This window comes from Microcaecilia unicolor, chromosome 5 (assembly GCF_901765095.1).
Source record: "Microcaecilia unicolor chromosome 5, aMicUni1.1, whole genome shotgun sequence".
Lineage (NCBI taxonomy): Eukaryota > Metazoa > Chordata > Amphibia > Gymnophiona > Siphonopidae > Microcaecilia > Microcaecilia unicolor.
The window spans coordinates 58,753,850-58,767,238 of NC_044035.1; the positions used below are offsets into that span (position 1 = coordinate 58,753,850).

At 42.3% G+C, this 13,389-nt stretch overlaps 1 protein-coding gene across 1 annotated transcript in view; it reads left to right on the forward strand.

Moving 5' to 3' along the window:
• EDRF1 (erythroid differentiation regulatory factor 1) overlaps window positions 1-13,389 on the forward strand; it is a 204,243-nt gene that overhangs the window by 57,681 nt on the left and 133,173 nt on the right. Inside the window, exons 7-10 of the mRNA XM_030202947.1 lie at window positions 7,868-7,989; window positions 11,283-11,394; window positions 12,718-12,865; window positions 12,950-13,058. Coding sequence (XP_030058807.1) covers window positions 7,868-7,989; window positions 11,283-11,394; window positions 12,718-12,865; window positions 12,950-13,058 — 491 coding nt within the window. The remainder of the gene's footprint in view (window positions 1-7,867; window positions 7,990-11,282; window positions 11,395-12,717; window positions 12,866-12,949; window positions 13,059-13,389) is intronic.

Genomic DNA, 13,389 nt, shown 5'->3' on the forward strand with positions numbered 1-13,389 from the left:
CGTCTGGCTCGCTGCCATTTTGGCTGGGAGGCCATCCCCCCTGAGGTTCCTCTTCTAGCTCCTGCAGTCGGTGGTACCTCTGCTAATCCCTCTGGAAGAATTTTCTGCGCTTCCGCCATCGTTCGAATCTGCTGTAGTTTGCCTTCCTTATAAAACACTAACGCAAAGGGATGTCTCCATCTGTAGCGCAGGCCCATCTCACGTAGCTTAGCTGTAACCGGTTTCAGTTCAGCTCTCCGCTTTAATGTCACAGTCGCCAGGTCTTGATACACCTCTATACGGTGAGCATCCCATTTAAAATCTGTGATTTTGCGAGCTGCTTGTAACACTTGCTCCTTCATCACGTATTCGCGGAAGCACACAATTATATCTTTAGGCAGATTCTGCCTTGACGTGCCCAACGCCCTGTGTGCCCTCTCCAGCTTGATATCATCCGGATTCACCTCAGTTCCATCTGCCGATAGGAGGGCGCTAGCCACTTTTTGTATTACTGTCTCAGCATCTTGGTAGGCTGGAGTCTCCGGAAGGCCTCGAAAATGTAAGTTGCACCGCCTGCTCCGGTTCTCTAAGTCCTCGATCTTATCATTGATTTGTTGTTGACCCAGTCTGATATCAGAGACCTGTAAATCGAAAGCTGTCAAGGCTTCCTTGTGATCTTCCATCCGCGTTTCAACTTCTTCGACTCTTTGGCCTATCTCCGCGATTTCTCCTCGCAAGCTGGCTCCCAGGGTCGAGAGTTCCTCCCGGACCGCTTTCAAATCAGATCTTATTTCCTGCAGCCAGTCGCGTAGCTCAGGCAGGATCTCTCCCAGCCTGTCCGTTTGCTCTTGGGAGGAGAATAGCTCCGTCGCCGAGTCTTGTGTGCACGAGGCCATCGCTGGTTGATCCGCCCTCTTTTTTTTCTGCGTCGCACTGCTCTCGAACGCGAATTGAGTGAGGTTCACCACTCCTCCACTCGCCTGCATCACGAATCTTCCTTTCGGCGATCGGGATATCACTTTTACCTCAATTGGCTACAACTTCGCCACTGTAGGGAGGAGAGAAAGTGCTTTTCGGTCGCGGGTGTGCTGGAGCTCAGCGTTTAGGCAGCCATTTGCTCCGCTGACGTCACTTCCTCACTTTTCATGGGTATCTGAGGTGGGGCCAGAGGGCTCAGAGAAGATTTCCCTTGGCCTCCAGACTCCTCCCCACCAAAAGAAAAGAGGAACTCTTCCCCACAGAACTCTCCTTTGTAGGCTTTTTGAGGGAAATGGTGGAGGCTATTCTATTTAAGTTGGAGGTTGAGGACGAGTCTCGGGCCGATTTATGTTGGACATCCTTGACTGACTCCCCTCCTAAGAAAGCTGTGACAGTGCCTGTTCACAGCATCCTTAAAGATGCACAGATGAAGAATTGGGAGACACCACTCTCTGTACAAGGTTGTTCCTACAAAAGTGGATTCCATTAGTCCAGAAGTCTCCCGGATTCGAGAAGCTACAGCTGCCGCGCCATTCCATGGTGGTCAGATATGCTCTCTTAAGAGCCAGAAGATTGAGGGGCTTGTGTTGGCTGTCCAAAACAGGGATACTTCCACTTGGAATCATTTGAGAGAGAGGTTTTTAATGGTTCAATGCTCACCTCCCACATCCAGTCATACCAGCTCTATACAAGCAGTTACTTGAAGACCTTGGTGAATAGTGTGCTCGAGTTTGTGGACACTTTCCCACTGAAGCAGACCTCAAACCTTCATCGGATAGCCATTAAACAGGAGGAGTGCAGAAAACATCTGGCTAGGGCCACCTTTGACACCTTTGTGGTGTCCAGACTTTCTGCTATAGGTATCGGCACTTGCAGACTTGCATGTCTTGGACCTAGAGCCAGTGGTTCAGGAAAAGTTGGCAGATATCCCATATCCCTTGCCGAGGCGATAATCTTTTTGAGGACAAGGTGGAAGATGTAGCAGACCTCATAAAGAAAAGAACTGATACTATCTAGTCCCTGTCTCAGTCCACTCCTTCTGCAGCCTCCACTTATCAGAGGTTTCAGGTGGGAGTCAAGAGTACCTACTACTCTTAAAGGCATAGGTTCAAGCCTTCTTCCCATTCTCAACGACAGGCCCAGCCTCCGTGCTTCCATCCTCAAAGCTACAGACTCAGAAGCCTCAGCCAGCTCCCCATTCTAAGCAGGGGATGAGCTTTTGACTGGCTCCACAGAGTGTAGTTGAAATAGGTCATCTGGGACTACTACTATTAGTAAATGAAATGACGCCAGATAAAGACCTGTACGGTCCATCCAGTCTGCCCAACAAGATAACTTCATTTACATGGTATGTGATAACTTCATATGTATACCCAAGTTTGATTTGTCCTTGCCTTTCTCAGGGCACAGATCATAGAAGTCTACCCAGCACTGTTCTTGTACTAAGTTCTGGAGCTAACATCGAAGCCCCTTAAAATTTACACTCCAGCCCCAGCCCATCCCTATCTATTCAGTCACAATCAGAGCATAGACTGTAGAAGTCTGCCCAGCTCCCATTTTGTTTCCCAATTACCGGCATCGCCACCTAATCTCCTCTAAGATTCCGCAGAACCATTCGTTCTAAACAGGATTCCTTTGTGTTTATCCCACGCGTGTTTGAATTCCATTACCGTTTGCATCTCCACCGCCTCCCGTGGGAGGGTATTCCACATATCCACCACCATCTCCGTGAAAAAATACTTCCTGACATTAGTCCTGAGTCTGCCCCCCCCCCCCTTCAGCCTCAATTCATGTCCTCTAGTTCTACCACCTTCCCGTCTCCAAAAAAGGTTCATTTGTGGATTAATACCTTTCAAATATTTAAACGTCTGTATCATGTCACCCCTGTTTCTCCTTTAAGGTATACATGTTCAGGTCAGCAAGTCTCTCCTCGTACAGTTTGCAATGCAAATCCCATACCATTTTTGTAGCTTTTCTTTGCACCGCTTCCAGTCTTTTTACATCTTTAGCAAGATAAGGCCTCCAAAACGGAACACAATACTCCAAGTGGGGCCTCACCAATGACTTGTATTAATAATTTCTATTGCACTACTAGACAGCACTGTACACATTATATGCAGGTACTTAGTTCCTAGAAGGCTCATCATGTGTGTTTTTTGTACCTGGGGCAATGGAGGGTTAAGTGACTTGCCAAGGTCACAAAAAGCTGCAAATTGAACCCAGGTTGCCAGGATCAAAGTCTGCTGCACTAACCATCATCAATAGGAGGGAGTCTGAATTTTTTTCCGGGAGAGGTGGCCCCTTGTAACCTCAGACTGGTGGGGTCTGCAAATAGCCCGGATGGGTTACAACCTCAGTTGGTGTCACTACAGCTCTCAGCACTGGGAAGTGTTCGCAGAGGAAATCTCCTCTCTTCTAAGGGCCCACGAGGTCGAACCCATTCCACCAGGGGAAGAAGGGAAAGGATTTTATTCCAAGTTCTTCTTGTGCCTAAGAAAACAGGGGGATTTCATTCCATCCTAGACCTGACTGATCAAAGAAAATTTCAGGATAATTTTTCTGGGCACCCTTCTTCCCATGATTCAGAAATCTGATTGGCTATACTCTCTGAACTTGAAATATGATTGCCTATACCCACATCCAGATGTGTCCCTATGACAGGAAGTAGCTCAGATTTTGGGTGGGGAAACTTCACTACCTGTACCACGCCCTGCCTTTTGGCCTCACATCCGCTCACTGTGTGTTCATAAAATACCTAGCAGTAGTCGGTGTCTGTGCGCAGACCGGTAATTGCATGTATTTCCCTATCTGAATGACTGGCTGGTGAAGAGCACATTAAAGGAAGGTGCTCAAGAATCAGTGCAGCAAACTATTTGGGCATTGGAGCTACTAGGGTTGATAGTCAACTACCCCAAGTCCCATCTACTCCCAGTATAGCAATTAGAGAACATTGGAGCCCTGCTAGACACAGTTCAAGCTCGAGCCTACTTGACCTTAGGTTCGGGCTGATACTGTTATTGGCATTGCCTACTCAGATTCAGCGCAGCCAGCTGGTCACAGCTTGTCAAGTTTTTGGACCACATGGTTTCCACAATGCATGTTACACCCATGGCTTACCTCCATTTGTAGGGTGCCCAGTGGACCTTTGCTTCTTAGCAGTGTCAGGCCATGGGGAATCTTGCAGAGGTTGGCTCATTCGCTTCTCTGGTGGTTGGATCAAACCAGTTGGACTCTGGGACTCCCATTCCAAATTTTTATGCCCCAGAAGATTGACCACAAATGCATCCAATCTGGGATGAGGAGTTTATGTTAGACTGGCTTCACATGCATGAGTAATAGTCTACTCAGGAGACCATATCAATCTGGAGCTCTGGGCAATCTGCAATTCTCTAAAGCCTTTCAAAGATTGGCTTCGAACCAAATTGTTCTAATTCAGACAATCAGGTTGCCATGTACTGTCAACAAGCATGGGTAGTGGACCACCAGCCAAGGCATGGTGCTCTGAGCTACATACCTGGCGGAGAAGACTGATGCAGGATGGTGCAACCTCACGAGTGGTCTCTAAATATGGGTGTTGCTCACAAGATCTTCCGAGAGAGGGGAACCCCCTTGGTGGATCTTTATGCCACTCATCTCAACAACAAGGTCCCTCAGTACTTCTCCAGGCTCAAATTACATGGCAGGCTAATGTCAGATGCCTTCCTCCTTGATTGGGGAAAAGGCCTTCTATATGTGTATCCTCCAATCCCTCTAATAGGGAGAACTGCCATCGGTAAACGCACTTTATCCAGTTGGCTAGTAGATTGCATCTCCTTCACTTATGCCCAGGCTGGGCTGAGGCCATGGCTGTGTTGGTAGCCCACTTGAGGTCAGCCTCCACTGATGAGATATGCAAGGCTGCGATGTGGTCTTTAATCCACACATTCACATCTCAATACTTCAATACTTCCTTGAACAGAATACTCGACCTGACAGCCGTTTTGTCAGACAGTTCTGCAGAATTTGTTTGGAGTCTAGAATCCAACACTACCCTCCTAGGTCCATTCTTTTCTGTTCCAGGCTGCACCTTCATAAGAGGCCTGCTTTATTAATGTTATTGGTTTGGTTTGGCCTTGATGTTGCATGTCCCTGTTCACTGTTTTTTAGTGAGCCTGGTAGCTAGGGATTCCCACATATGAGTATACTATGTCCTTCTTGTCCTCTGAGAGAGCGAAATTATTCATCTGTTGCAGGTGTTCTCTGAGGACAGCAAGAAACAAAGTGTTCTTACATACCCTTCCACCTCTCCTAGGAGTTACATTCTTTATGCTTTTTATCAAGCTACATGTCCTGTACAATTCAAGCAGGCAGGAAGATACTCATGCATATGCAGTGGGAGCCTGCCAAAGATTTCTAGAAGTTAGAATGCGGGTAGCGTCTGCACTGGGGCTCTGTTGGTGACCCAACTCACATGTGGGAATGCTTGTCTTGCTGTCCTCAGGAACACTTGCTACAGGTGACTAACTTTGCTATACAGGACTCACCAAAAGGTCTCCCTGCTGGAACTAAGTAACTCAGTAGTTCTGCAGCAGTGGACAGAGAACCAGAAGAGTCAGGCAAATTGCCTTTGGTATAAACCAGAGGTGCCGAGGGTGGACCACTGCAATGAGTGAGATTTATGAGCAGTGTGTATGATGTATAAATTTACAAAGTTTTACATGTGAAAAAGCTTCACAAATGGAAGAAAACATATTTAGCTTTAGTTGTATCTTAAAGGATACAGTTCAGAATGGAAGCAGTATTAGGGCAATTTTCAAAGGAATTTGCCCAGGAAATAGTTACTGAGTAAATTCCCTGAGCTGAAACTTGCCTTTACTTGATATGCTCACAGGTACATTTGTAGCAGTGAACTTCTCCATTCTAGCCCTAATTTTCAAATGGAAGCTCTCTTTTGTACGAGGCTGTCTTCATTAGAGAGAGATATAAAAATATACACAGGCATGAATGTACCCGTTCCATGCCAGGTCTGCACCTCATGTAAAGTTATTGCATTTGCTGCAAGTTCTTTTCCTCAGCCGTCATGCTCCCCCCCTTAAATTTCTATTCTTTTTCAACAATCCCCCTCCACCCAAGGACAATCATCTACTTCCACAGATCTTTCCAAATCCCCTTGCAGAGCTCAGCCTTCATCTCCTCCCCCATTCCAGCACTTGGAACTTGGTCCCTCCTAAGTGTAACAAAGCAGCCTTTTCATTGGCTCACAGTCTATTCTGGAAAGGGGGAGGACTGGAGAGCCAGATAGTTTGAGACAAGTAACATACAAATTTGTAGAATGCCGAAAAAATCCAGACCATCTGCAATTATAGACTCCTTAGTACTCAGCACATCTAACAGGGCCCCTGAGTTTTGGAGTCCTATGTAAATGTCTAGTTTGCCTGTGCCTTAATCTGGCCCAGTCTGAGGAACCAGCTGGTGTAATCTTAGATGCTTTCTTCACTCACTAGGAAGTCAGAAAACTTGTTTAAAACCTTACAACATTCTGAGGAAAATATGATCTGCAAATTGTTGTTGCCATGCTAGTCCACTTAGATATGTGGAAATAAGGGTCAACAATCAAGTCTGTAGTTTGTGTCTTTTTCGTTGGACTGTCTTCTTATTTTTGTGACAAACTTTTCAAAAGTCCTCATTGGGTTAGTTAAGAAACAGTTCAGTTACACTGGGTTTAAATAATTTAGAATCATCTAGGACTTTATCCATTTTATGTTGACTTGGGGTCTTCATGCCCAACACATCACAGCTTATGGAGATTAAAGCTAGAACTGTGGTAATTTCTGTTTCGGTGGTAGACTTTGCCTTTTACATACAGTTTCAAGTCAGTACCAGTTTTTTTACAGGTGATAATCTGTTCCTATGGTCACAGTTTTGGAGGTTTTGGGCATCTGGATATTTTGATTTATGTATGTTTTACTCACAAGGCACTGTGAGGAGTTTTGAAATGTCAAAAGCTTATGATACGCTATGCCTACATGGTAATTGGTGGACACACTGACAGGAAAACAGCACCTTGAGGGCTGCTTTGTAAATTGGTGCATGTTTGGAGTCTGTTCTCTAAATGAAAGTAGGAGCCTTCTTTTCTTTGTAGAATATTAGCATAGCAGTGCAATAATACATGCATAATTTAGGCATGACCATTTACATCAGCCTTAACAGCTAGGTAAATCTGCCTAGATTGCTTAAAAAAAAAAAGGTGCATAACTAACTGCACTCAGCCCATTCTCTGCCCATATGTATGCTCACCTTCGAACTGTGGTATTGTATTTAGGCGCCAATCATATAGAATAGTACATAGCTGGAATATTGCCAGTTATATAAGAGTATGCTGTCTTAGCACGTTCATGGCACTTAAATGTTGCCATCTTGATAGAATTACCTTCCTTGTATGAAATTCCTTTATTATGGAATTAGGATGTTGGCATATATTTCTTGGATGGTCAAGATATGTTCCAGACATTTTTGAAGTACCTAATTTAAAGCATGGCAGCAGAATCACTTGTTCTGTGCTTGCACTTTTCGCAGGGGAGTGTGCCTCTGGAACCCTCATATATAGTGGGGCTTGTGGCCTCAGTCCCTAAAGAGCAATCTACCTACTTTATTCAGTGTCAGGGAAAACAGTCAGGTATGTTTTATCCAGAATTTGAGCTGAAATATTTAACCCCCTTCCACCACCACCAGTGAAATTCATTATTTAACCCTGTTCTAAATTGGCATTCATAGAATATGAAACCAATCCCTTCTAGAAGTAGCTTGTAGCATATGTGAATTTCTCACCCTAAATATGCAAACCAGTTTTTATTTCTTCTGGTATCTCATATTCTGTTCTGCTAGTCTTTTTATTTTTTTTTTTATTAAAAATGTATTTTTTTTTACACAGGGTCTGAAAAATGACTTTGTTAGAAATATTCTGTGGACCTTTGAAGACATTCACATGTTGGTGGGATCTAACATGCCTATATTTGGAGGTGGCAGATATCCTGCTGTCAGCTTACGGCTCAGGTGACCTTTTACTTCAGAAAAATAAAGCTACATTCTTCATGTCTGCACAAGGAATTTTTAATTTTCACCACCTTTTTTTTTTAATGTGTATAATTTCATAGAAAACTGAGAATTGTGCATACAGCTGAGAAGTGCTTTTGCCACTAGTATGAGTTCGACTAATTTTTAAAGAAATGTGATGCCATTTTTCTAATCTGTAATTTTGTCACTAATTGGTGGGATCATCTTTACAGTTTTAGATATATATTTGCCTTTATTGGATGACTTGCAGTGAATCACAGTAAGGGATAACATAGTAGAAATAAACTCAGTTCAGTACCGTTCATTATATAGTATCTCTGCCCTTAGATTTAAGGACAGTTCTTGCTTGTAGCTAATCTATTTTCTCCTCCCCCCCCCCCCCCCCCCCCCAAAAAAAAAAAAAAAAAAAATTTTAAGCTACAGGCTCGAGCTGAAACTCAGTCTTGGTTAGAGGATGACTGAAACCAGGGTTCTTGGTTTCGACTGAAACTGAATCATCAGCCAAAATTTCCCTGTTTCGGCTGAAACTGTAACCGGTGCCTCCTTCCCTGGTAGTGAGAGCAAATCCCTCCAGGCTGACCATCTTCCCTGCCTTCCGCCCTCCCAGGCCTCCCTGAGTTCCAAGTGACTGGAGATCACTGCGGCAGGAGGTGTTGGGGTGCGCGGTTCAACAGGGCCCACTCTCTGATGGTGTGTTTTTTTTTTGGGGGGGGGGGGGTGCGAGAGAAGGGAGGCAGAGTAGTCAGAAGGGGAAGGGTGTTTTGGTTTTAGCCAAAAATGTAGTGGCATTTTTGAGCAAAACTAAAGAATGACTGAACCCGGTTTTCAGGCTCATCTTGGTGCTGAAGTTGAAGTTCGGTCGGCCTCTAGTCTGGATGTATCTGTCTATATAGCATAAGTACATAAGTAATGCCATACTGGGAAAAGACCAAAGGTCCATCGAGCCCAGCATCCTGTCCACGACAGCAACCAATCCAAGCCAAGGGCACCTGGCGAGCTTCCCAAATGTACAAAAATTCTATACATGTTATTCCTGGAATTGTGGCTTTTTCCCAAGTCCATTTAGTAGTGGTTTATGGACTTGTCCTTTAGGAAACCGTCTAGCCCCTTTTTAAACTCTGCCAAGCTAACTGCCTTCACCACGTTCTCCGGCAACGAATTCCAGAGTTTAATTATGCGTTGGGTGAAGAAATATTTTCTCAGATTTGTTTTAAATTTACTACACTGTAGTTTCATCGCATGCCCCCTAGTCCTAGTATTTTTGGAAAGTGTTTTCTTTTGGTTAAGGTAATACTTCACTTCATTCTTGCTTTCCCACTAATAGAATGTTAACGTAGAGTGGTATTGCTACTTTGTAAAAACAAACAAACAAAACACTTTCTTCAGCAAAGTTTATTTTGTGTAGTTCATTGGTTGACAGGGAATCGCTCAAAATATGATGTGGCTACATGCCCATCCTACTGAAAGTGCCCCAATGGAACAGTAAGCAGGTTGTAAGCTAGGCTGGATTTGGATTTGAGCATTGAATATTGTATGTGTGTGACTAACTTTTTGGCAAGATTTGCCTCTTTATCGTGTGTAAGTCCTGTCTGTTGTGTGAAGGGCCCAAATCCCTGGAAGTACACTTTTAGTTAAGGTTTTTTATCCCTTTTTGAAGTTTTCTTTTTCCCTGCTCCTCTAGTTCCTTTTATGCCTTGGTCAACTGCCTGGATAGATTTCTCCACTTTGAAGTTGTTTGATTTCACTATGGCTGTTTTTCCTGACATGTCCCCAAAAAACCTCCTGGTGGCTTTAAAAAATGTCAGGTGTAATAGGGCCATATCCATCATGGATGCTCCTATTCCCTTTTTACCTTTACTCTGGCTTTTGGTTGCTCATAAAGTTTATGCACTCGCTTATAAACCCTGGAGCCTATACCAACTTTCTGTAGAAATCCTTTATGATATTCCCAACTTGGGGTTCGATGCACAAAGGCAGCCGTAAAGTTTGGCTGCCTCGGTAAAACCAGGTCACAAACAGTGACCAATGCACAAAGGGGATCACATACAAATGAGATACAGAAATTCCTCTTTGTTTATTGGTCGCTGTTTTTCAATTCAGCTGTCATGCATTTGACAGGTTGCCAAAGATACATGGTGGTCCAGTGGACCTGGCCCCCCCTGAATCCCCTCCCGCACCCCAGCAAAGATCTACCTGGTGGTCTAGTGACTCTGCCCTCCACTGCCCGTACCATAAAAAGTTGGAGACAGGAGGGCAGGAGCAATACGCCTTGCCCCTTCCAAAATAGCGACGCCAATATATTGGAGAATTCTGAAGGTGAGAATAAGTCCAGAGAACAAAAGTGCTTGATTTCGCATTGTTTACATGCTACACAGATAATTGTCACTTATTTTGGGGAATACTGCCCTGAATTGGTACTTTGGAAGGCTAAAGTTAAAGAAATAGCAATCTTAGGGTAGGTCTCTTCCTCTGTGAAAAGAGATGGTTATGGATATGATTGAGGTCTACAAAATCCCGAGTAAGCTACTGCTTGCCCTGAGATTGATAGCATAGAATGTTGCTACTAATTGGGTTTCTGCCAGGTACTTGTGACCTGGATTGGCCATTGTTGGAAACAGGATACTGGTCTAGATGGACCATTGGTCTGACAGAGTATGGCTGTTCTTATGTTCTTAACTGCTCACCAGTAAATTGTGAGGAACAAAGAGATGAAGCAGCTTGAGCTAATTATTGGAATTGGAGAACACTTGTTTAAGGCAACGCTGAGCTTATTGGACTTAGCTTGATAATCATTTGCAATGCTATAGCACTTGTAGGATTGGGGTATTCAACATAGCTGACAAGATATTGTATACTTGGAACTGGTGGACTGTTCTCTTTGATGAACAGTGTAAACATTTTGCAGTGCTATGTTTGTTGTGCTCATGCCCGTCTGCCATGATTAAGTCATTAAAAAAAAATAAAAAGGGCCTGTTACTGAATCTTCAGCACATTTAAAATAAAGATTAATATAGATTATAATTTAAAAGCTTTTGCTGTGTGTTGGAGCTGAAAATGCCTACTTTGTTTGTTGATCTTTTGTCAGGATTTCAGTTTTCAACTTCTGAGGTGTGTGCATTCTTGTATCAATTGCAAAGTACTGTTCCCTGAATCAGGCCACCTAAAATGTTTGTATAAATTGAGAGTATGTCTTGAAAAAAAAAATAATAATAATATTTAAATGTCCCCTTTGCTACTAAATCCAGCTAATACCTTGATTTTCTTTGTAATAGGGATAACAACAAACCAATTAATGTGCTAACTGGGATTGACTATTGGTTGGATAATTTGATATGTAATGTCCCAGAACTTGTGATGTGTTTTCATGTAAATGGAATTGTTCAGGTAAGGTTTTCTATAACCACATTTGTTTACCCTCTTATTTTTTTTTAATAAAAAGCAATTGTTATTTCAGGAGTTATTGATGTATAGGGGGAAAAGTACAAAATGGTTTGGACAATGGGGCTGGATTACTTAGAGGTGAACAGGTAATTTGCCACTAAACAAATTCATTCCCATATAATATCCCTGACTTTTTATTCAGATTTTTAAAAATAAGATCTTTTCTTTAGATGTGATTTAAAAAGTAACTAGAAAGCACTCTGAATAATGATTGTTCTCTGGGGAGGAGGGTGTGTGTATGTGTATACACACACACACACACACTCTGTTTTCTCAGCAACCGCTTGGAATTTCAACATGAAATTTTACAGCTTTATTTGTTGTTACTATTTACATTTATGTGCCAAGTAGTCACAGTGATGGAGACTTTTTTTTTTGTCTGAGGAGCAATGTTGGAGGCCTATGACAAGCTCCACCTAAAGCCACAAACAGTCACTGAACTCAAGGAAGTGCTACAGATAATTTGGGACATCCTCCTACAGGGATCAATCAACAAGGCTGTTAAGAACTTTCCAAAGCAACTGAAGGCCTGTGTTAAAGCTAGAGGTGGACACTTTGAGCATTCACTGTGACTGCAAAATTGACTCGTTAATTTGTATTGTTTGAATGACATTTTGCTGCGTTTTAGCTGGAACATTTTTAATATGCAAAAATCACTAGGTAGTAACACAAAAATGTCAGTAACATCAACATAGGTTAAGATAATTAAGTGTTGTTTAATAGTAACATGCAAGTATGACTAAATAAGTATGTAACATTTGTCATTGAAATTCAAAGCGGTTGCTGAGAACTGCAAAAACTCTAGGGGGATTACTTTCTTTTTGCCTCACTCTGTGTATATGTGTGTGTGTGTGTGTATATATATATATATTGTGTGTGTGGGTAATATATATACACTCACACTCTCTCACTCACTCACTCACTCACACACACACACACACACACACTCTTTCAATCCTTTTGAAATTATATCAAATGAGAGCCATCATCTTGATGCCATCATCTTGATGTTTCCTGTATCTAAAGAGGAACTAATGACCCTGGTTCTAGAATGAGTATTCCAGGTTATCACAAAATATGTAAATGTCTATATCTCTTAAATTTTGAAAACAATTTAATATGGTCTGGTATATGTTGAAAATTTTATTCCATTTTAAGATTAGCAATGTTGATTTAAACATATTGAAGACTCTTGATATAGATATAGATATAGATATATAGATATATATATATACACATTAATACTTTATGCTTTTTAAACTGCAGAAATATGAAATGATAAAGACAGAAGATATTCCCAGTTTGGAAAACTCTAATTTCTCTACCAAAGTGATCAAAGATATTGCACAGAACATTTTATCTTTCCTAAAATCTAACTGTACCAAGGAGGGGCATACGTACTGGCTCTTCAAAGGTAAAAAGTGTTGATTGTCCTGACTGATGAACCATATTTATTTGATACTAGTAGCTGAAGCTAATAAGAACTGCTGTCTTTCAGCTAGTGGAAGTGACATAGTAAAACTATACGACCTTACCACTCTTTGTGAAGAAACAGAAGATAAATACCAAAACCCATTCACCATGCCAGTAGCAATCCTCCTATACAAGTAAGTACTGTGTGTTTGTGAGAAACAAGAGAGAAAAGGGGGGAGGGGTCCACTCCTTCCACAAAAACGCAAGCAAAACAGACCAAGGGTGGAAGAAGACAAAGTCCAAGTGACCAGCCCAAACAAAGAAGTAAGAGCTCCAAACAAAGTTTATTGGGATCCTACATGGTCCATGTTTTGGCAGCACGCCTTCTTCAGGGGTATAAAAACATAAAATTTAAAATCATAAAATTTAAAATTAACATACAGAGATAAAACACAATATGACCCAAAAAAGCCATAAAACAGCAATAAAAACAAATATAAAATATCATAAAACGTTGTTCTATTA